This window comes from Helianthus annuus, chromosome 7 (assembly GCF_002127325.2).
Source record: "Helianthus annuus cultivar XRQ/B chromosome 7, HanXRQr2.0-SUNRISE, whole genome shotgun sequence".
NCBI lineage: Eukaryota > Viridiplantae > Streptophyta > Magnoliopsida > Asterales > Asteraceae > Helianthus > Helianthus annuus.
In genome coordinates, this window is record NC_035439.2 from 12,105,392 (window position 1) to 12,129,976 (window position 24,585).

General features: G+C 41.1%; 1 protein-coding gene across 1 annotated transcript; it reads left to right on the forward strand.

The window, feature by feature from the left end:
* The first annotated feature begins 1,438 nt into the window (after window positions 1–1,438).
* On the forward strand, window positions 1,439–2,503 carry LOC110875692. The gene has a single exon (XM_022123896.1). It carries the CDS (start codon window positions 1,439–1,441, stop codon window positions 2,501–2,503), a length of 1,065 nt encoding a protein of 354 aa, XP_021979588.1.
* The last annotated feature ends 22,082 nt before the right edge of the window (window positions 2,504–24,585 follow it).

A 24,585-nucleotide genomic window follows, 5' to 3' on the forward strand; every position in this document is an offset into this window, starting at 1 on the left:
TCCAGAACAACTCCTTCGTTAACCAAGGAGGTTGTAAAAGGTTTTGCGATTTGTTAGCCGTAGACCACAATAAGCCATTGTCTTCGGGAGGACCGGTGAAAGTCGCAAATACTAGTATTGAAATCTCAGACGAAACCTCAGCCTTCAGTGAGTTGATAGGGCGTGCTCTTATTGGCAGGTGTAAGGACATCAAGATTATGAGGAATTTGAACAACCTGTTAAGTGACAATAGGATCTCCGAGGTAACTCTTAGTTATTTGGGCGGTCTGTCTATGCTTCTAAAATTTGACGAGGAACAAGCTTGCTCCAACTTTTTGATAGATCACAGTTCGTGGAAGGAGTGGTTTCTGAGTGTAGATCAATGGAATAGTCAATCGCTTCCTTTTGAACGCCTTGCCTGGGTCAAAATTATCGGGGTTCCATTGCATTTAGCGGACAATGACGTTTTAAACAACATCGCGGAGCACTTCAGTAAGATAGTTCACGGATCTCAAATGGAGGCGGACGACGGAGATTTATCGGTGAGTTGGATCGGGTTGTTAGTGGGTGAAGGTGATCGAATTCATGACCATGTTAATCTGAAATGGAAAGACAAGCAATTCAGGGTATGGGTGGAAGAGGAGATCAGTGATTGGGTGCCAGACTCTGTTGGTAAGGTGAGACTGCCGGACGGCGAACCTATAGTTCCGGTTTCTGGTGCTTCCGGCGAGTCCCAAAAGGAAGTTGAGTCGTCAATTCCTAGGGAGGGAAGTGAAAGGTCGGGTATGGAAGTCAAAGAGTTGAAGACATACAAGAAAGACGGCAGTGGTGATGCTTCCAATAAAGAAGGTAATGAAAAGGTTATGGGGAATGACAGTTGGTTTCCGTTGCATGATTGCAACATGGAGCCAACATTGCATGCTTATGGTCCCCACAGTTTAAATATTGGGGTTAATAAGACTAGGGAGGAAACTTTCTTTTTTTTCTGCGGACCGCCCAAAAGAAGATTTGTCAATATGAAGCCCAAAAACAGAGTCCACCCTAGGTGTAAGGTAACCAGCCCGCTTTCGGGTGAAAGGCCCAATAAAAGGGTTAGAGATAATGGGGAGTTCATTTTCGACTTGAATAAGGTCATGCTCGAAAACTCCAGTGACCTTCTCCCAGACAAGGAAATTAATGAGTCTGATATCCAAATTGAAGACCAAGAATTACCTATGGAGGACCAGACGAAGGAAAACATGGTTATTAATCAAGCTGCAGAGCTCAGATCGCCGATTACTGGTTCCCATCAAACGGAGGCAGTTGGGGAGGAAGATGTAGCAGACACGTTCGATAAGCAGGCTTCGGATGAAATTGAGGCCACTCTCAATATTGGAAACCTAATCAGAGTAAACCTCAGGAACAACATCGGTCTCGTTAGCGAGGCTATTAGAGGAGAAGGTATGTTCTCTATGTTACCATGAATATTCTCTCATTAAACATAAGGGGAATTATCGGTGGAGCTAAAGCTAGTTGGGTTAAGGAGATTAAAAAGTCTAATAACATTGGGGCTATCGCTTTGCAAGAAACCAAATTGGAGTCGGTATCTAAAGAGGGTCTCGTGGGTTATTGGGATGACAAAAACTTTGAGTTTGCATCTGCTGCTTCAGTCGGTTTGTCAGGGGGGTTGGTTTGGATCTGGGACCCGGAAATATTTAAGGTGGAAGAAACAATTCAGAATAGGTGTTATTTGATTATTAGAGGCTCGTTGGTTGGCAGTGGGGCGTTTTTGAATCTTATGAATGTTTATGCTCCGCAAAGTGTTGTTGCTAAAAGGCACCTTTGGGATAACATTTCGGCCAGGATAGATGAATTCGAGGGTAAACGGGTCGTGGTGTTGGACTTTAATGTTGTTCGGTCTGTGGAGGAGAGGAGAAATTCTCAGTTTAAAGCGGCGTGTGCGGAGAATTTTAACAACTTTATTTTTGAAAAAGGTCTTCAGGAGTATCCTATGCAGGGCCGCAAATTCACATGCATCAGAAACAATGGTAGGAAGTTAAGCAAGTTGGATCGGTTCCTAGTTTGCTCGGAAATTTTCAATTCTTGGCCTCAAGCATGCGTGAGAGTTCTTCCTGGCAGATATTCGGATCATTGCCCCATCATTTTGGAGGTTGCGAACCTTAATTACGGCCCGCGCCCCTTTCGGGTATTTAGCTCGTGGATTGGTCGGTCAGGTTTCGAGGAAGCTGTGAGAGAAGCTTCAGAGAGTTTCGTTGCCTTCGATCCCCCTGACGTTAGCCTCTCTGCCAAATTTGCTCTCATTAGAGGCCGTCTTAAAGAATGGAGGGACGATTTTTTATCCAAAGAGAAGGAAAGTGAGAACTTGGCACTATCGGAGCTGGAAAATTTGGAATCTGAAATGGAGTCCATGGATCTTTCAGAAGAAGAAGAGCGGATTTTGGCTGAAAATAAAAAATTATTAGAGAAGCAGGTTACAGAAAGAATTTGGATCTTAGAAAAAGAGCTAGAACGAAGTGGGCCTTAGACGGCGATGAGAATACGAAGTTTTTTCATGCGATGGTTAACAACAGGAAAGCTTCTAATTCGATCCATGGGCTGGATATAGAATAGGCGTGGTGTACGAAACCGAAGACCATTGACGTGTGCGCGACCGTACATATTTTTACAATGAAATTACACACGATTTGGTTTTAAATTTATAAAAGTGACTATTTCTTTTACATCAAAACACACTGATGTGTGCTAAACAGACTATAAAATTAACTAAGTTAGACTCTCTAAACTAGACACTACAAAGCTTTAAATTTATAAAACAGACTCTCTAAACCTAAACCACACAACCGGCAAGTGTACCGGTCAATGTAGTACAGTCTAAGCAAGTCCGAGTATCGAACCACAGGACTCTATGTATCACGCAAACTAGACTCTGACAAACGCTGACAGACACGACTAAGACTTGTTTTAATTGTTTTGGGGGGGGGGGGTTACGGAAAACTAGGAAATCTATATTAAACTACTAAATTAAACTAAAATTAACTAATACGAAATAAGACTGAGGACTTTTCTTTATGCGAGAACGAGACCACCTAGACAAGAATCCTGAATTGTTTTTAAGAGATTACCGATTAAGTTAAATGCACGAGTTATGGAACCGGGATCGTAAAGTACTAAACCTATTAAGAACCAACGAGGCCCCTCGACCCTTCTCAAGGAGAAACCTGTGGCACTACCTAGGCCGTTAATTCTACCGGTTATTAGACGCCTTTCCAGTTGTCTAATTATTGTGTAAGTACCCTAATGTTGACCTATTCTTTTCCAATCCTAGGTCTAGGGTAGTTTGAATTAATTAATTTGACTTGATAGACTAATAAGACCGACAGGTAAACCAAGACATAACCTTTCCCAAGGCCTATCTAAAGCAATTCGCCGGGTAAGACCTACCAATAGCCCCTCACTTTCCAGGTATTAGGACTAGTAGAACACTAAGACTTAGCAAATTATTACTAATTACTTCTAGGGGTTATTGGCCAATTCTCCCTAAAGAGTATAGGTTTTCTTATGTGATATAGACACTCACCGAAATCCTAAACCCTAATATGACTCTATGTTGTGATATAGACCGTCACTAAGAATCATATGAAGCAAGTAATAACAATAAACCAATTCAAAGCATGCATATACATCAAATCATTAAATCAAACCTTTTACAAATCACAACCAATCCATAAACATCATGCAAATAACATAAACCGGTAAAAACGTTATATCAATCCATTCATCAAAGTCTAGGCGGTTTATAAGTTTAGCCAAGCATACTAAAACATGAAAACAATTCAAAGAAATCTAAACCGGAATTCATCATCACAAGTTTCGTAAGAAAAATTAAGAATAAAGAACTAGAAAACCCGATTCGATCTTCAAGCCTTCTTCCCCGAACTCGTACCGATGATTCCTAGGCTTCAAGAACTCCAAAATTGCTCCAAGAATGCTCCAAGAGTCGCCCAAGATGCCCCAAATTCGAATTAGGGTTTTTTTCCAAGTTAAGGATGTTTATATATATTTCCTTTTCACAAACCCTTTTAATTTTCGTATTAATTTCCAATCAGAACGTTCTGGCTGGCCGCCAGAAACTCAGGGACTTAGTGGTGGGGTGCCACCTTGTTTTTCAGCTCATTTACTAACTTCAGACTCTCGCCAGGTGCCAGAAACTTGCTCAGTGGGTGATGGGGTGCCAGAAAGTGACTCTTCAGCTTTTCCAACATGCTTCAAGACTTGACACTTCAATATTTTAACTCGTTTTACTCGGTTTCTCGCATATTTGAGCATCAAGACCTACAAAACACGATTTGATCAATAGTATACATATTCTAACCAAAAACAAAACTAAATATAACGAAAATTATACAAACTTTACACGAATAAATGATGTATTTTGCAATACATCAAACATCCCCACACTTACTCTTTTTTCGTCCTCGAAAAAGAATTATGCAACGGAATCAGAAACAAACAATTACCCGGGCCAAAAGTATAGGTATAATTAATTAAAACCAAGATTTGCGTTAGCCGCGATTGCGAATATACTTATCCCTTTAAACCCGAATCCAGTCCTAAACCCTTATCATGTAAATTTAGTTTAAGTGCGGTCAGTCTACCTAGGGTCTCACGCTAGAATCTACAGTCCACCTACCCCCAACTCAAGCTTATAGGACTAAAAGAACGATCATTTGACCAATTCCTAACCGTTTTATACCAAGATAAAGAGAGTTTGAAATCAAATCTATTTTTTTCTCATTTTCTCTTTTTTTTTCTTTTCTAGCTTGCTTTTTTTTTTCATTCGTGAGACTAGACGATGCTTTCCCTAACCCAGCGGTATTCCGACTGTAGAGTCACTATCCCCAATCACAGATTACATGGGTTTCGGTACTTTTATTCGGCAAGTCGATTTCACACATCCTAGAGGCATTCCGGCTGTAGAGTCGCTATCCCCAACTCGGATTACATAGGCCTGTGTTACTTTCATTTAGTTTCTAGCTCACTTTTATTCTATTTTTTTTCTTTTTCAGCGAGATATGATAAAAAACTCTAACTATCTTAGCTTATAACGGCATCCCTTATACTATTTTTGCCGGTTTTAGTTTCCCATATTTCCCAGGCGAGAACCCACTAGCAGACCGACAATTAAGGTATATTAACTCAAAGGGACTTAAAACCAAAACCCGGGCCTATCCACATATCCCAAACTAGACGCAAACTCAGTTTATTATAATCTCATATTATTATTATTTAAACCCGAGCAAAAATTTTTTTTTTCTATCATTTTCCGTTTAAAAATGCAAACTTCTTTTATTTCAAAGACATTTTCTATTTTTTCAATTTTTTTGGATTTTTCAATTTTTTTATTTTTTTGTATTTTTTAATAATTAAGACTCGATTATTTACATGTATCCCATCCCCACACTAAGAGATTGTATTGTCCCTAATGCAAGAACGTAAATACGACTCAACAACTACCTAAAAATAAAAACCGCAAACGAAATAAAAAAAAAATATACAACAACAACAAAAAGGAAAACGACTTAGCTGAGTATGTGAGACTGTCAAAGTGCCAGTCGTTTCCACATAAGCCCTCCAATTCGATACGCGCTCAGCAAACAACTCCTAACCTCGGACACGCGAACGAAAGCGGCTACAACAATCAACCTAAGCAAACAAACACCAAACACTAGCAAAAGATAATATGCAAACAAGCTACTAAGTGTTAGTGCAAGCATCCAACAACCAAAAGTTAACCATCCCCAAAATCCCAACCAACCTATTTAACGTATTTAAGTACAAACCAACAAACGAGGATCAAAAACAGCATAAAGATAAAAATAAACAAAAGATATAAGCTGTCATCCTCGCTCTACTCCACATCATCTAACTCCCCATCACCCGCCTGTGTCCCACTGGGCCCTTTCTTGAGCAAGTGTCTCGGCCTCGTTTCCTGTTGGCCCCACTTAAAGTTCCTGCACCTGACATTCTGCAAAACAATTCAAGAATGGCAATACAAAGCAAACAGAATATTAGTTACAAACTATTTTTGGTATTTTTGATTTTTTCATTTTTTTTTCATTTTTTTTTTCATAAACGGTACATTCAAACAACGGCCGTATAGCATTTCGTTCGCGGCCGTTGTTCGAAAACAAGTGACTTTATGCAACACAATTGCAAACCGACTCCGCCCGAATGGAGATTGAGTACGAGCGAAGCGGTTTGAATATCAAGTGAACATATCGACACTACACGACACTAGCAAGACTCGAAACACACTTAAAACGACACAAAGAACCCTAAAGACGCAAAACTCAACTCGACCTAAACTAGACGCAAAATACAAGACTTACAACCCTACCTCCTCCCGGCACTTTACTCGCCCTCGAGTAAAACCAAGTGCCGACAAAACATCCAATCTTAACGTAAGTGTGGAAGCAACGGAAACGGCGTGCGCGTTTAGTGAAAAATTATGTCTTTATCTCAAAAAGCGCAAACCGTATCCCCACACTTAAGTGTTACCTATCCCAAACCAAATCACAATCCGAAGCAACATTGAGTGTAAACCGGTGGAAGTTGAAAAACTTATTTTTTTTGCATTAGGGAAACGGGTTAAAACAGTGGCTAAATCTGATTGTTATGTCCAAAAATTCATCCAACCGAATCCCCACACTCGATGTTGCTAACGGTATACCCAAGACGTGATGAATATGGCAATCGAACACCCCAAACCGACCACCCGCAATCTATTTTCTGCTCAAACACTCAAACCGAAGCCAACCCACAAACTATTACATCCTCTAAACCTTGCAAGACTCAACATTCAACCAAAACCTAACCTGAAACTCAGTTATGATGAACATTAAAACCAAAACCCAAACCGAACAACCCGCAAACTATTTTCTGCTTCAACACTGAACCCGTACCCAAACCACAAACTAAACCCTAAACTAAACAATATAACTAACCTTAAAATTTAGTACTAAACTAAATAAAACTAAAACAGTGACTCAAAGTACAAGAAGGTGCAGGAGAAATACCTTGGATTCTTAGAGAAGGAAGAAGAGATTGAAAGATTTCAATTGAACCTTTAAGCCCCAAAACGAAAGTAGAGTTTTATGGTGAATTATGGCTGATGGATGGAGGAAATAGGTTGTGTTGAACTAAGGTGGGCGGCGGATGGGGAGGCGGTAGATGTGGTGAGGGAGAAGGTGAGCGGTGGTCGGTTAGAGGTGAGTGGCGGTTTTTTGGAAAAGAAGAAGGGTGGAGGGGTAATGGTGATGGTTAGTGACGGCGAGTGGCAGGAGGGGTGGTGAGCGGTGACGGCGTTGGGAAGGGTGGTCGGCGGGTGGTGAGATATGGGGGGTGATGTCTGGGATGAAATTATGGCAGTGGGGGTGAAAGATAGGTTAGAAGTGAAAGAGTCTTTTTTTATTATTTTTTTTTTATGTGCACCAGAGACACGTTCTGGCGGGCCCGCAAGCGACTTTTGATGTGGGTGGCGGGGTGCCACCACGGTGTGTTGTTTGATTTTAAAAATACTTGGGTTGCAGCTATGGTTTCTGGCCGGTGGCCAGAAAATTCAATAGATGGTGGCGGCCCGCCAAACCGTATCGATCTCCGATTTTTTTTTTTTTTTTTAAACCGATAAAATCTACCCAAAATTCCTTTTTCATGCCTTAGAAAAATTTTTAGTTAATTTCCAAACCATCCAACAACCAACAAAATTTTTTTTTCTACGCTTAGAACTTACTTGGATCGTTGTTTCTCTCCTAGATCCCTGCGAATCCTCGGTAATGCACTCCTGCAAACGACTCAACACACAGACAAGGACCCGACAAAACTAACAAAAACACACGTTAGCGACTAAAAATTACGAAAAATAAATGAAGATACAAACGGTACAAAATATACACTTGGGTTTTCAACTTGTCACATACTTATGGAGGATCAAAGAGATGCAGGTCACCTCCCAACACACACTCACGGGTTGTAGCATCATTATACTTATTGCTCGAATCAATCCAAACACCCTTATCACTCTCACAACCTCTCAACTCCTCATTTTGCGGTTTGAATCTAGACTCGTTATGTCGAAATCTCTCCCCAAACTGAGCTTTACTTAGGATCTCTAGCTTAGATTCTAAACACACCATTCTCGCTTCTAATTCCTCTACTCTCCTATCAGGTGGGTCCCCACACTTGAGTCCGATCACCTTCTCTAGACTAGGATCACTTATCACCTTTTCCTCATCTTTCTCGTCCTTCTCACACTCCCCTACCGACGATACCGCCTCCACTCTATAACTAGGCCCTCTCGAATTCATAACCTTAAAAACTACCGATTCCTCGCCCGCTCTAAGTGTGATGGTGCCTAAAAAGACATCTATGAGAGCTTTAGCGGTGTTCAAGAACGGGCGTCCTAAAATTAACGGTACGTTTTCATCGGCTTCCATGTCTAGAATAACGAAATCGGCCGGAAAAACAAACTTGTCCACCTTAACAAGCAAATTCTCCACTATTCCCCTCGGGTGTTTCACGGACCTATCAGCTAAGGACAATGTCATTCGAGTAGGTGAGAGCTCGCCTAAGTCTAGCTTCTCATAGAGAGAAAAGGGCATCAGATTAATGCTAGCACCTAGGTCGGCTAAGGCTCTAGTGTTCGTGTGACTACCGAATAGACAAGGAATAGTGAACACACCAGGATCGGTAAGCTTTTCGGGTAACTTATTTGAAACGATGGCCGAACACCCTCCATGCAATGGTACATTAGACAACTCACCTAATTTCTCTTTGTTCTTAAGAAGGTCCTTCAAAAATTTTGCATATTTTGGCATGGACTGGAGTGCCTCTATAAACGGAAGATTAATCTTCAATTGCTTGAAGATGTCTAAGAACTGCCCGTATTCCCTCGAGTATTTTTGATTCTTAAGACGTGAGGGAAACGGAACATACGCATGATTCACATAGGGTGAAGGTCTAACGTCTACGGGCTTTTTCTCGACTTTCTTCTCACTTTGGGACTCACCGGGCTGTGCGGTACTTGCTGGGCTTAGCCTCTTTTGCACTTTTTCGGGAGCCTCCATCTCTATCACTTCATCTATAATGTCTCCATCCTCATCGACTTCTCTCTCTTCTACACTCGGGTTCCCTACGGTTCTGCCACTACGAGTGGTAATGGCTTTTACATGAGCGTTCGGGTTAGGTTGGGTGTTAGCTGCAAACTGACCGGGTAATCTTTCATCTAACTTCCTAGACATATCACTCACAACCCTAGAAAGATCTTGGACCGCAGCTTGGTGATTCTTAAGCATAAGATCATGTTCACTAAGTTTCTTTTGGGTATTTTGATCCCTAACAATTAGTTGACTCATCATGGACTCCATTCTTTCCATGCTACCCCCTAAATCGAAACTTGAACCTTGACCTGTTTGAACCTGATTATTTGGCCCCCCATCCTTGACTTGCCCATTTAAGCCCCCACTGAAAAGCGAACCTAGACCTCTATTTGGATTTTGGGCTATTTGAAAACCAGGAGGTCCATTTGAGCGAAAATTGTTATTATTATTAAAATTATTATTATTATTTCGCCAACCCGAGCCAAGATTATTGTTACCAAACCCGCTAGACTGACCTCTACCAAACCCTCCTCCTAGATAATCACATTGCTCCTCACCAACTAGTAAAGGACATGCACTCGTGTCGTGACCCCCTCGACAATACTCACATTTGTCTATCTTAGCCCTAATTTCTTTGAGTTCCCTAGACATGTTTTCCAAAACAGAGGCTAAACTAGGATCCATGGTGACATGGTTCACCCCTCGGGCGGGTGTACTAGTAGTGGTGTGGGAATTACCACTTTGATACCTCTGATCGGATCGTGCTTGGGATTGAGACTGAGCAAACGCCTCAAAACGCTCTCTACACTCAGCTACTGTAAGAATACCCATCATATGCCCCCCCGCATTAGTGTCGAACCTATCACGAGTCTCTTGGGTGAGACCGTTGTAAACTTTCTCACACAAAGCCCAATCAGAAAGACCATGCTGGGAGCAACGAGCACAAAGGTTTTGGAAACGCTCCCAAGCAAGGTAGTAAGGCTCGTCGGGCTCCATGCGAAAAGAGTGGATTTGGTCCCTAAGGCGTGCGGCTTTAGCGGGCGGGAAATACTTGTTCAAAAAGGCTTGACGAAGCCCCGCCCAAGTGGTAAAGGTACCGGTTGGTTGAGAGTCCAACCAAGTAGCCGCACGGCCGGCTAATGAAAACGGGAAAAGCTGTAAGTAGGTGGCATCGTTGGGTGCACCGCTAAGGCTAAAGGTAGCTAGCATCCTAGAGAAACGGTTAATGTGGGCCGGAGCGTCCTCATCATCTCGGCCATGGAATTGGATACTATTGGTGATGGCCTGCATAGCATAAGATGGAATTTGCCATGAATTTTCATTAACTATGGGTGGAACGGTGATGGGTGAGGCGAGGCCGGTGAAATTTTGGGTGGCTTGCTGATGGACGGTTTGCCTAGGGTTGGCCATTGGTTCTAAGTTTTCTGAATTACTAGAGGTACTAGAAGTAGGACTATTGGGTGGGGAAACCTTGGGTGAAGTTTTAGGTGAACGGTTTGGCGAAGGTGGTGGTGTGGGAGGCGGGGTGGGTAATGGGGTGGAATCAAAGTTGGGAAAACGAGAAAAGGATGAAGAAGCAACCTGAGGGCCTTGGCCCAACTGAGATGATGACTGCTTGACTGGTGGTGGTGGTCCGTGCGAGCGCAGATGTGGCATCCACTACAAGCAAAAACCTGAACACAAGAAAAGCAGACAGAAGTTACTACGACTCAAGATGAAAACAAAAGACACAAAACAAAATAAAACACGTAGCACGTATTTGTCACTGAAATCTATCAAAGCTAATGAACGCGATTGCCAAGAGTCCCCGGCAACGGCGCCAAAAACTTGATGTGTGCTAAACAGACTATAAAATTAACTAAGTTAGACTCTCTAAACTAGACACTACAAAGCTTTAAATTTATAAAACAGACTCTCTAAACCTAAACCACACAACCGGCAAGTGTACCGGTCAATGTAGTACAGTCTAAGCAAGTCCGAGTATCGAACCACAGGACTCTATGTATCACGCAAACTAGACTCTGACAGACGCTGACAGACACGACTAAGACTTGTTTTAATTGTTTTGGGGGGGGGGGGGTTACGGAAAACTAGGAAATCTATATTAAACTACTAAATTAAACTAAAATTAACTAATACGAAATAAGACTGAGGACTTTTCTTTATGCGAGAACGAGACCACCTAGACAAGAATCCTGAATTGTTTTTAAGAGATTACCGATTAAGTTAAATGCACGAGTCATGGAACCGGGATCGTAAAGTACTAAACCTATTAAGAACCAACGAGGCCCCTCGACCCTTCTCAAGGAGAAACCTGTGGCACTACCTAGGCCGTTAATTCTACCGGTTATTAGACGCCTTTCCAGTTGTCTAATTATTGTGTAAGTACCCTAATGTTGACCTATTCTTTTCCAATCCTAGGTCTAGGGTAGTTTGAATTAATTAATTTGACTTGATAGACTAATAAGACCGACAGGTAAACCAAGACATAACCTTTCCCAAGGCCTATCTAAAGCAATTCGCCGGGTAAGACCTACCAATAGCCCCTCACTTTCCAGGTATTAGGACTAGTAGAACACTAAGACTTAGCAAATTATTACTAATTACTTCTAGGGGTTATTGGCCAATTCTCCCTAAAGAGTATAGGTTTTCTTATGTGATATAGACACTCACCGAAATCCTAAACCCTAATATGACTCTATGTTGTGATATAGACCGTCACTAAGAATCATATGAAGCAAGTAATAACAATAAACCAATTCAAAGCATGCATATACATCAAATCATTAAATCAAACCTTTTACAAATCACAACCAATCCATAAACATCATGCAAATAACATAAACCGGTAAAAACGTTATATCAATCCATTCATCAAAGTCTAGGCGGTTTATAAGTTTAGCCAAGCATACTAAAACATGAAAACAATTCAAAGAAATCTAAACCGGAATTCATCATCACAAGTTTTGTAAGAAAAATTAAGAATAAAGAACTAGAAAACCCGATTCGATCTTCAAGCCTTCTTCCCCGAACTCGTACCGATGATTCCTAGGCTTCAAGAACTCCAAAATTGCTCCAAGAATGCTCCAAGAGTCGCCCAAGATGCCCCAAATTCGAATTAGGGTTTTTTTCCAAGTTAAGGATGTTTATATATATTTCCTTTTCACAAACCCTTTTAATTTTCGTATTAATTTCCAATCAGAACGTTCTGGCTGGCCGCCAGAAACTCAGGGACTTAGTGGTGGGGTGCCACCTTGTTTTTCAGCTCATTTACTAACTTCAGACTCTCGCCAGGTGCCAGAAACTTGCTCAGTGGGTGATGGGGTGCCAGAAAGTGACTCTTCAGCTTTTCCAACATGCTTCAAGACTTGACACTTCAATATTTTAACTCGTTTTACTCGGTTTCTCGCATATTTGAGCATCAAGACCTACAAAACACGATTTGATCAATAGTATACATATTCTAACCAAAAACAAAACTAAATATAACGAAAATTATACAAACTTTACACGAATAAATGATGTATTTTGCAATACATCACACACACGAAAGAGGCAAGTGTACCCCGTTATATATGTAGTAAAGTATAGGTAAGAACCAAGTATCGATCCACGGAAATGGGCGGAGAAATAATACTAGACCTTTGCCACTAAATTACCGGTAAAAACATAAGTTGTTTTGGTTTTAATTAATCTAAAGTAAGCATAAATAAATACTTATAAAACATAGTAAATTATATATAAATAGCCTTGCTTAATACACAACCAAAGCATGTCAACTAAGTCAGTTTTGGCACTAGAAGCATTCGGTCAATTTTCCATTTTGAGACAATTAGTATCCCTTTCGGGAATCCTAACATGGCAATCATTCGGAAAGTTAAAACGATAAACACACTTTAACCACCTAAAATTGCTCTTTAACGTGCAATTGATAAATGTCTATGAAAATCTCCTAAAAATAAGTTAGTAATCCGTTAGGAGTTTTCTAACCTCACTTAATCAAGGAAAGCAACACCGATAAACACAATGCAACCACCGAGACAAGCATAAACTAGATTAAATCACAACCGAGTTCATTTTACAAATCTTGCTCATAAATTCACCAAGATAGCAATTTTGGCCGAAACTACTAACTAAGCTACCAAATCATGGCAAGAATTCATAACAACACCATCTAACCCGTTAGAGTCCTTCCGTGAGGGCAAGCTTTCTTGATTAACAATAATTACATTTTATTAAACCACTAACCATTTCTAGTATCATGGTGCCCACATTTTAACCAAGTTAAACCAGTTAACCAAATTAAAAGTTTACTAATACATGATTAATTAAGCTTCATTTTTCAACTATCTTAACTAACCAAGCACCAATCATCCAACACAATTACTTATAATCAAGAAATCAATATCAATAACAAGGTTGCAAACTAATCATCAAAGATAATCATAGAAAATACTTCAAAATGTCATTACAAACAAAGATTAACATACTAATGGCTATAATCAAGCAAGGGATTGTTGTGTTTTTGCCCTAAGGCTACAATAATACATAAATATTAATCTAAATGCTTGAAACATTAACAAAATTCTGGAAAGATTAGAAATCCAAACCATAAACAAGCACAAGATTAAGAATCTGGAAGATAACGAAGCTTATCGGCAAAATGTGGCTTGAATCCGGGTGAAAGCAGAAGCATCCGGAGCCTGAAAATCGCCAGAATCGTTCCCAAAATGTCCAGAGTTGCGAGCAGAATGTTTCTGCAAGTTTTTCATATCATTTTGCGTTACTTTATGGCACGACCGTTCACTTTTTGCATTATTGGTGTTACTGTTCGCCATACCGCATGACATCATCAGATCTTGACCGGTCTTCAGATCCGCACGGGGGTGCAATGGGTTGCACGGGCGTGCGTCTCCGGGGTTGGGGTGGCACGAGCAACTGCACTGGTAGTGCATATACGGGCTGGTGCTGGCCATCGCATCCGAACGGGGGTGCCACTATTCGCACGGGGGTGCGTTACCGAGATTTCGTTGCACTCCTGATCGCACTGGGTGTGCAACACCGAGCTGAGCCTTGTTGTCGCATCCGCACGGGGGTGCCACCATTTGCACGGGGGTGCGTTCCCGAGATTTCGTTGCACTCCTGATCGCACTGGGTGTGCAACGCCGAGCTGAGCCTTGTTGTCGCATCCGCACGGGGGTGCAACTTGCCCAGATCAGATTTCTTCACAGAATCTTCGCAGCTTTGTTGTTTCACCCGAAAAATCATCGTTTTCATCATTTTCTTGTTTGTTATACTGTTTTAGGCCTGTAAACAAAAATATACCTGATTAAGTATCCGAATGACGGTTTTACGGCCGAAAACGCATAAAATGGGGATAAAATGGGGGACAAAAATATGTGTAAATTAGTGAATATCAAATCTCCCCACACTTGAACCTTGCTTGTCCTCAATCAAGCTAAACTAAAATGCAATAAAAGATAGAATCAAACAAGAACGAAAATTTACACACTATTTATTGAAATAACTACAAACGGTTAGCCGGTTTTTCGAAAGACAACATCAAATGAATCAAACCCAAACAAGCATATGCAAATATAGGGTGATAACCAAAAAGCCGTGACTCACTTTCAATTAACTTAACATGTTAATCTTCACACAACTCACAATGTTCACACACACTCGGTTTTATTTATGAAACATACATAAAATGTGTATGTGCAAACACTCAATGCGTCGTCAATGAAATGTGTAATATCATAAGCTTGTCATATGATCTCGTCTCCACCATCTAACATGCGAAAAAGTGTAAATCAAGAGGTCTTTACGGGGTGTAACGTTAGGCTTGGGCGAAGGGTATGGAAATGAATATTTATAGTGGCGAAATGGTTAAAACTCGGTAGTAGCGTTTAACTAGCAACACACAATACAACTATACATACAATTGCCTTAAAAAGGCGACTTTTGCGAAATCGAGCTCATCAACGACATTTTAACATGTTAGCATTCAAAATTGCTCGATTTTTGTCCACTTCACCCTATTTTAGGGTGTTTTATTTTCTGTTTTTTTTTTTTTTTTTTTTTTTTTTTTTTGCATACGAATGGATTTATACAATGAATAATAAACTATAACAAGCGCTAGTTAAACGATTATTTTGACCGAGTTTCAACACTAAAATGTTTAAAACATAAAAAGGCTAAATTTGGCTAAGTGGGCGATTATGTTCGGTAAACAAAGGTAAACGGGAAGGCTCGGCATGGTTAATCCTAAAGGTAATTTAAGGTTTACGGGAAACACAACACAAAGAACAAGGCTAACAACAAAGGGGTAATCTAAGTGCCTCTATCACTTTTACATAATTCCGCAAGTTCATGGTCTTAACAAGTATGCTAGTGACAAGTTCTAAATTACACATGACATCCGGCTCACTCCTACTCCGAAATGAACAAATATATAACAATTTCAAGGCTCAAATATGCTCATGTAACGGAAGGAATGGGTAAAAGTGTGAAAACTATCATGCAAGTCTTTCTTTGTTTGTCATGCTTTCTGGTTTCCTTTTTCAAAATTTATTTTGCTTGTCGAGTTTTTATCATGTCCGAAGCTTTCTAAAACACAACCAACCAGTTTATTTACTAAAATATGTACAAAATACGGATATTTTTGAATGATTTTTCTGGTTTTTTTTTTAGAGGACAAACAAAGTTAACAAAGTTAACCCCCTCCCCACACTTGAACTTCGCATTGTCCCCAATGCGAAACCCGAAATATAGAGATAAAGGAGAATAATACTCCCCTGAAGATAATTTTTATGCAACGAGACTTCCAAGCTGTATCTGTGATGTGCTTCCGGTCCAAGACTTGATAGCCGAAATCTGCAAGTATGTCACAAGGTGCAGCAAAACAGAACAGAAACAAATAAACCAAATAAACCATAATATACATAAATAGAAGTACTAAAATCCAAACAAAGACAACACATAAAAGCTAAATTGTCTGAAAATAAAGAGTACATAACCGGGGGTGTTGAAATAACAACCAAAATGAACACCCGAAATATAAAGTACTGAAATGCTACTACCACCACCAGCTACTCATCATCACCGTCAGCACCACCTCCTGGTTGACTCGCATTTGCTCCTGGTTCAGCTGCATTTGTTGAAATTGCTGGTACAAATCAGGATAAGATGGGATGCCGGGTGGCCAGTCTTGGTGCTGCTGGAACTGCTGGTGTGGTGGTGTGGGTGGTTGCTGATTCTGCTCCTCCTCTTCATGCTCAGCCGAACACACAGTTATGAAGATTCTGTCAAACTGATCTGGGTGTTTCGCACGGGCGTGCGAATGGACGCATGGTCATGCGTCATCGAGATCAGTGGTGGTGCGGTCTTGATTATCGGAACATGACGGGATTGCACGGACGTGCGACTGCTCGCATCACTGCACATACCCGGCACCACAGTTAAAAATCATGAACGACCCGCATACGCACGACCGTTCCATGTACAAAACGACCGTGCGATCCTGTTTTCTACAGATTCTTAACCCCGAATCAGAACAGTCAAATCTTTTCGAAATTTTTCAAGTTTTTAATGACAGGGGGTTAGGAAATCAGCCGGGTGTTCATGATTTGTGAAGTTCTTGCAAGGGCTAGGGTTTCGATTTGTTTATGAAGGGAACCCTAAAAAGCCTTGAAGAAATCGGAGAATCTAACCCTAGAAAGCGATAAAAACGGGAAATCGACAAGAAAAAAAAACAAACCATGCGAGAAGATTTAAGAAACCGTGCGAAAAATGGTGCGATTTTGGGGAAAAATCGGCCAGGAACGAGAGTGCAGTAGGGTTTCACGAATGTGAGAAGTGGATGCAGATGAGGGCTTTTATATGGAACAATGAAAAAATGCCCCTGACCATGCGCACGGTCATGCGGATATTCGCACGGGCGTGCGGATCCGATGTTGACCCATTCTTGCACGTTGACCTCGGTAATGCACGGGGGTGCGACTCGAGGTGCATGCCAGCCCGAAATCGCACGGGCGTGCGACCCATGGCACGGCCATGCCAAATCTGCAGATGTGTCTGTTTGCTACAGAAACCAGTTTCAGCACTCTTTTTGGCCGTTTTTCGCCATTTTTACCATCCGCAACATGTTTTAACAATATTCCCATGTAGACCATTCACTCGGCACGTACAAAAGCTGTACAAACTAACGGAAACTACCAAACACTCCTAATTTACGCTAAAACTAGAAAAACACATAAAAGGATGATTTTACCCTTTAAAGCGACAAAGACGCTCTTGCTACATTTTTGGTCCTCGAGTCAGTAGCGTAGACTCATGCTAAATTTTTGTCGGCGAGTCGATAGCAAGACTCGTGCTAAATTTTTTTCGGCGAGTCGATAGCAAGACGCATGCTAAATTTTTGTCGTCGAGTCGATAGCAAGACTCATGTCCCCACACTTAAGCTGTATGCGGGGTGTGGAGCTCGATAACCTCCACCGCCGACTCGATCGGCCCTCCAACGTAAACCTTCAACCGATGCCCATTTACCATGAAAATAACGCCGTCCGCGTTCTCTATTGCAACAGTCCCATAAGGAAATACCTCTTTTACTGTGTATGGTCCTGTCCAACGTGAATGAAGCTTTCCTGGAAATAAGGGCAACCGCGAGTTGTAAAGAAGAACAAGATCGCCCGCTTGGAATTGTTTGTGGTCCTTCAAGCGTTTATCGTGCAATCTCTTTGTGCGCTCTTTGTACAACACGGAGCTTTCATTGGTGTGTTGTCTCAGCTCTTCCAATTCATGAATCTGACAAATTCATGAATCTAACAAATCATGAATCTGAAGAAACCGGGCTTCAGCTCCAGTTTTTAAATCCAGATTTGCGGTTTTTAAAGCCCACATTGCCTTATGCTCCAATTCCACCGGTAAATGGCATGCCTTTTTCGTAAACATGCTTCTTGTCTTGTCGTCCACCATGATGATGTGTCCTTCATCGGCTGGGCCCTCGGCCTAAGTGGGTACCACCTGCTCGTCCACAGCTACTACGAGTTGCAGCGCAACCGCACGGGATCTCTCACGAAGACGTCTCCTCAGATCACGCTCGGGTTCGTCTGAAGGCTCAGCAGCGTCGGGAGCGGGGGTTGAGGACAACAACCTGCAAACGAGAAATTGACACACATGCATATAATATTATTATAATAAAGTTTTTTTTTTTGCTGAAAAGAAACAGAATATTATTTTAATTGGGCTGAAAAATTTATAAAAATCCGAAAATGGGCCCGAAATTTTATAAAAATAAAAGCAATGAAAATAATCGAATCGGCTAGTGTAAAAACGACTTTTAAGAGCCGAAAACTCAACGAATAAATGAATAAATAAATCCGGATTAGAACAACTAAATGGAATAAAAATTTACAAGTGTACAAAAGAATCACGAAAACGAATAAATTGAATTAAAAGCAAGAAATATTAACAAATAAATAATCACGAAAATATACACAAATATTTTACAAGTATATACACCGATAAAACAATGACTCGGGTCGTTCCTAAAACTCGCCACTTCCCTGGCAACGGCGCCAAAAACTTGACGTGTGCGCGACTGTACATATTTTTACAATGAAATTACACACGATTTGGTTTTAAATTTATAAAAGTGATTATTACTTTTACATCAAAACACACACGAAAGAGGCAAGTGTACCCCGTCATATATGTAGTAAAGTATCGGTAAGAACCAAGTATCGATCCACGGAAATGGGCGGAGAAATAATACTAGACCTTTGCCACTAAATTACCGGTAAAAACATAAGTTGTTTTGGTTTTAATTAATCTAAAGTAAGCATAAATAAATACTTATAAAACATAGTAAATTATATATAAATAGCCTTGCTTAATACACAACCAAAGCATGTCAACTAAGTCAGTTTTGGCACTAGAAGCATTCGGTCAATTTTCCATTTTGAGACAATTAGTATCCCTTTCGGGAATCCTAACATGGCAATCATTCGGAAAGTTAAAACGATAAACACACTTTAACCACCTAAAATTGCTCTTTAACGTGCAATTGATAAATGTCTATGAAAATCTCCTAAAAATAAGTTAGTCATCCGTTAGGAGTTTTCTAACCTCACTTAATCAAGGAAAGCAACACCGATAAACACAATGCAACCACCGAGACAAGCATAAACTAGATTAAATCACAACCGAGTTCATTTTACAAATCTTGCTCATAAATTCACCAAGATAGCAATTTTGGCCGAAACTACTAACTAAGCTACCAAATCATGGCAAGAATTCATAACAACACCATCTAACCCGTTAGAGTCCTTCCGTGAGGACAAGCTTTCTTGATTAACAATAATTACATTTTATTAAACCACTAACCATTTCTATTATCATGGTGCCCACATTTTAACCAAGTTAAACTAGTTAACCAAATTAAAAGTTTACTAATACATGATTAATTAAGCTTCATTTTTCAACTATCTTAACTAACCAAGCACCAATCATCCAACACAATTACTTATAATCAAGAAATCAATATCAATAACAAGGTTGCAAACTAATTAACATACTAATGGCTATAATCAAGCAAGGGATTGTTGTGTTTTTGCCCTAAGGCTACAATAATACATAAATATTAATCTAAATGCTTGAAACATTAACAAAATTTTGGAAAGATTAGAAATCTAAACCATAAACAAGCACAAGATTAAGAATCTGGAAGATAACGAAGCTTATCGGCAAAATGTGGCTTGAATCCGGGTGAAAGCAGAAGCATTCGGAGCCTGAAAATCGCCAGAATCGTTCCCAAAATGTCCAGAGTTGCGAGGAGAATGTTTCTGCAAGTTTTTTATATCATTTTGCGATCGCAAGGTCGTGCACTTTATGGCACGACCGTTCACTTTTTGCATTATTGGAGTTACTGTTCTCCATACCGCATGACATCATCAGATCTTGACCGGTCTTCAGATCCGCACGGGGGTGCAATGGGTTGCACGGGCGTGCGTCTCTGGGGTTGGGGTGGCACGAGCAGCTGCACTGGTAGTGCATATCCGGGCTGGTGCTGGTCATCGCATCCGCACGGGGGTGCCACCATTCGCACGGTGGTGCGTTACCGAGATTTCGTTGCACTCCTGATCGCACTGGGTGTGCAACGCCGAGCTGAGCCTTGTTGTCGCATCCGCATGGGGGTGCCACCATTTGCACGGGGGTGCGTTCCCGAGATTTCGTTGCACTCCTGATCGCACTGGGTGTGCAACGCCGAGCTGAGCCTTGTTGTCGCATCCGCACGGGGGTGCCACCAACCGCACGGGGGTGCAACTTGCCCAGATCAGATTTCTTCACAGAATCTTCGCAGCTTTGTCGTTTCACCCGAAAAATCATCGTTCTCATCATTTTCTTGTTTAGTATGCTGTTTTAGGCCTGTAAACAAAAATATACCTGATAAGTATCCGAATGACGGTTTTACGGCCGAAAACGCATAAAATGGGGATAAAATGGGGGACTAAAATATGTGTAAATTAGTGAATATCAACCATTAAGAAACAAGTTCTTTCTTTTTTTCGCAACAAGTTCAAAGAGTCTTCGGAAAACAGACCGGAATTATTTGTTCGAACATTAAAAAGATCTCTGAGGCGGACCGGGATTCTCTGATTGAGCACTTTATAGAGCAGGAGATTAAAGAGGCCGTTTATGAGTGTGGGGACGAAAGGGCTCCTGGTCCCGATGGTATGAACTTTAAATTCATCAAACATTTTTGGAGTTTGTTTAAGGATGATTTCTTGACGATCTTTGAAGGTTTTTATAATTTGGGGGAGATTGCTCTAAGTAGTGGGGCTTCGTTCATAGCCCTGGTTCCTAAAGTTAAAGATCCGGTTACTCTTGGCAACTACAGGCCCATTAACTTGGTGGGAGCTATCAGTAAGGTCATATCTAAAGTTCTGGCCAATCGTGTGAGACTGGCGCTGGATGGTGTCATTTCTGACTCCCAGTCGGCGTTTCTCAGAGGCAGGTATATCCTAGACGGGCCCCTTATAGTCAACGAACTTATTACATGGTTGAAAAAGAAAAAAGACAAGGCAATTTTCTGAAAAATTGACTTCAACAAGGCATATGACAATGTCAATTGGAAGTTTGTGGTGAATATTCTTCGGCAAATGGGTTTTCATAACAAATGGTGCTCTTGGATTATGGGAATTTTGAAATCTGCGAATTCTTCTGTACTAGTGAACGGGTATCCTACGTTCACGTTTAGATGTGAAAAGGGTATGAGACAGGGTGACCCGCCTTCTCCTTTTCTTTTCTTGGTGGTGATGGAAGCCTTTTCTTGTATGATAGACAACGCCAAGTCGGCGGGGGTGATAAACGGTATCTCTACGCCCAATAACGGTCCGAATATTTCACATCTTTTGTACGCGGATGACGCCATTGTTATGGGGATGTGGTCTAGAGCAGAGCTACTTAATATTGTTAGGATCCTTCGGTGTTTCTTCCTCTGTTCAGGTCTCAAAATTAACATTGACAAGTCTAACCTTTATGGAGTTGGAGTGGGTCTTGGGCAAATCGGGGAGATGGCGGATGTGAATGGTTGTAAACCGGATTGTCCTCCATTCAAATATCTTGGGCTTACCGTTGGTGCTAATATGAATAGAGTTGCTAATTGGCTTCCGATTATCGACACTTTTCGTGCTCGCCTATCTACCTGGAAGTCTCGTCTTCTCTCGATCGGGGGTAGGGTGGTTATTATTAAATCTGTTTTGGAAAGTCTCCCGTGTTACTGTTTTTCGCTTTATAAGGCCCCTAAAAAAGTTGTGTCCGATCTGGAATCGATGATTAAAAAATTTCTTTGCGGTGGCTCTTTGGAGGAAAGAAAAATGCATTGGGTGGCTTGGGATGTGGTCACTCGACATAAAAAGAACGGAGGTTTGGGTTTAAACAAACTCGATATTACTAATATATCTCTCCTTTCTAAGTGGGGTTGGAGATTTAAGTCGGAAGAGAACAACTTATGGAAAAAGGTCATTGAAGCTCTTCATAAGAGTCGGACGGGCTGGGAGTGTATTCCATTCAAGAAATCCCTTTCCGGAGTGTGGAGTAATATAGCTAAGAATTTTGTGTTCACGAAGGTGGGAGGTAACCCTTTATGTAATTTTTTAAAAGGTTCGATCGGTAACGGGGAAGATGTAGCATTTTGGCCTGATACATGGCTCTTTGATGAACCTCTCAAGACAACTTTTCCTGGTCTATTTAGCAAGGAACCCAACAAAAAAGTTTCTGTGGCGGAAAGGCTGCATAGACAAAGTAACGATGCTGTTTTTACATGGAGCTGGAACTCGGATATCGAGGCTGCGGGTCTCTCCTCGAGGCTGGTTCAACTGTCCGGGTTGCTGGAAAATGTCCATTCTTCAGCTGGGGCGGCTCGGTGGAAATGGTCAGTAGATCCGAGTGGGAATTTCTCTGTTAAATCGGTCAGGAAGTTGCTGAAAAATGACATCAGACAGGATAATGGCTTTATTTTTTAATGGAGTAAGTGGATCCCGGCTAAAGTAAATATTCACGCGTGGCAGATGGAGTTAAAAAAAATCCCCACTGCCGAAGCTCTGAAGAAAAGAAACATTGGAATTACCGATACGGTGTGCCCTCTGTGTAGCTCGGATGAAGAGACAGCCGATCACCTGTTTTTTAGCCTGCTTCGTCGCGTCGAATGTCTAGAACGGGGTAAGTTCGTGGTGTAATATTCCTATTTTACGCATTTTCCCTTCAAGATCTTCTTTCGTTTCACAATGTCATCGGGTCGTCGGATAGGAAAAAGGACGCAGTTAAAGGAATAATTATGATAGCATGTTGGAGTATTGGCGAGCTAGGAATAACCTCAAATTCTCTAGTTCGGTGGCTAGAATTGAGGATATTATAAGTGAAATTAAGGCTTTAAGTTATCTTTGGTATTCGAATAGATCAAGGCATAGGGGTTTAGATTGGAAAGATTGGTGCTCTTTTGTAAATTTGTAATTTTTTGTTTGTGCCGGCCCAGCTTGGGTCGGCGTTTTTTCGGTTAATGAAATTTTACCTTTCAAAAAAAAGTTATTTGCAAAAACAGTTGCAGGATACAGCTCAGGATATAGAGCTGTATCTATGATCAAATAATGAGCGAAAATATAAAAGGTGACACAGGATGTACGAGGAAAGCCCTTGATCAATCTAGATCGCCGGCACAAAACCTCGGGAGCTGACAATCGCAGCTGCCTTTTCTTCTATTACTTCAAATATCAGGATACAGTACAGGATATGATGCGGATCAACTAGGTGTTACAATGTAATTTGAGTACAAGTGTTTGTGCGCAGTGATTGCTTGTAACTAGAGAGTAAAGTGTGCGAAAGAGAGTGAGTGAGTAAATCTGATCCGATCAATCTATTTAAAGTTAAACGAAAACAACTAACTATCCTATTATACTGGGATGCTTCGCATATTCCTTAAGTGAATGATGTAGTCCACTTCTTCCGGGTTCAACGTCTCTCATATAACTGGTTTGCCCGAGTCTTAAGGAAAAGAAGTCTTCTTGAACGTTGGAGACTTGCACCCCTAATCTGCACGTGGTTGAATAAGTTAATACCAGGATATCGTACCAGGATGTTACCAATGTCCTGATCCGGTATCCTGATCACAAATAAACAATCAAAGCCAGAATATTAATCAGGATATATGTTCAAAAAATGGCCCATAACAATTGTCCCCAAATATATCTGTTGGTATACCAATCCAACGGATATATTTTAAAACTTTATCTCGTAAACCGAGGCAATTAAAACGAAATGACGATCAAGATAGCACTATGTAACTTCCAACGCGCTTTTCACTCGATGGATATCCATTACGCCCCTATATCTTCTCTCTTCTTGTTTGAGAACCAGATATCATCAACAGAATCTCCAGGTAATCACTCATCCCTTCCTCATTTTCTGTTAATTTTATTCTTCCTCTAATGGCCACTAGAGTCCACTCTCAAACCGGTGAATCGTCGGAATCCTTCGTTCAGCAAAACCTTCTCAAAAATCCCGAGAAGGAGATCTGCGCTTTTGATAACACAGACATTGCAGCGTTGAGAGCCTCTGGCGCTTTCCCCGATGGCATGATTTTTAGACCATTTGATCGATCAATTCGATCAGATGTCTCCTCTGCCGATTGGGTCTGTTTTCCGACATACCCTTTCTCGCTAGGTCTTCGGTATCCATTTCCTGAGTTCATGATGCGATTCTTCCGAACAACTGGTATTTCCTTTGCCCAAACCATGCCCATGGTTTGGAGAGTATTGATTGTGATCAAAAATCTTCACTGTCCCGACCTCTGCATCGAGGATATGCCGATTGCTTACCGCCTCCGGTCACACGGTTCCAGTCGGTTTTTGCTCTTTTCAACTTCCAGCAAACCCCTTATACTTAAAGCCACCAA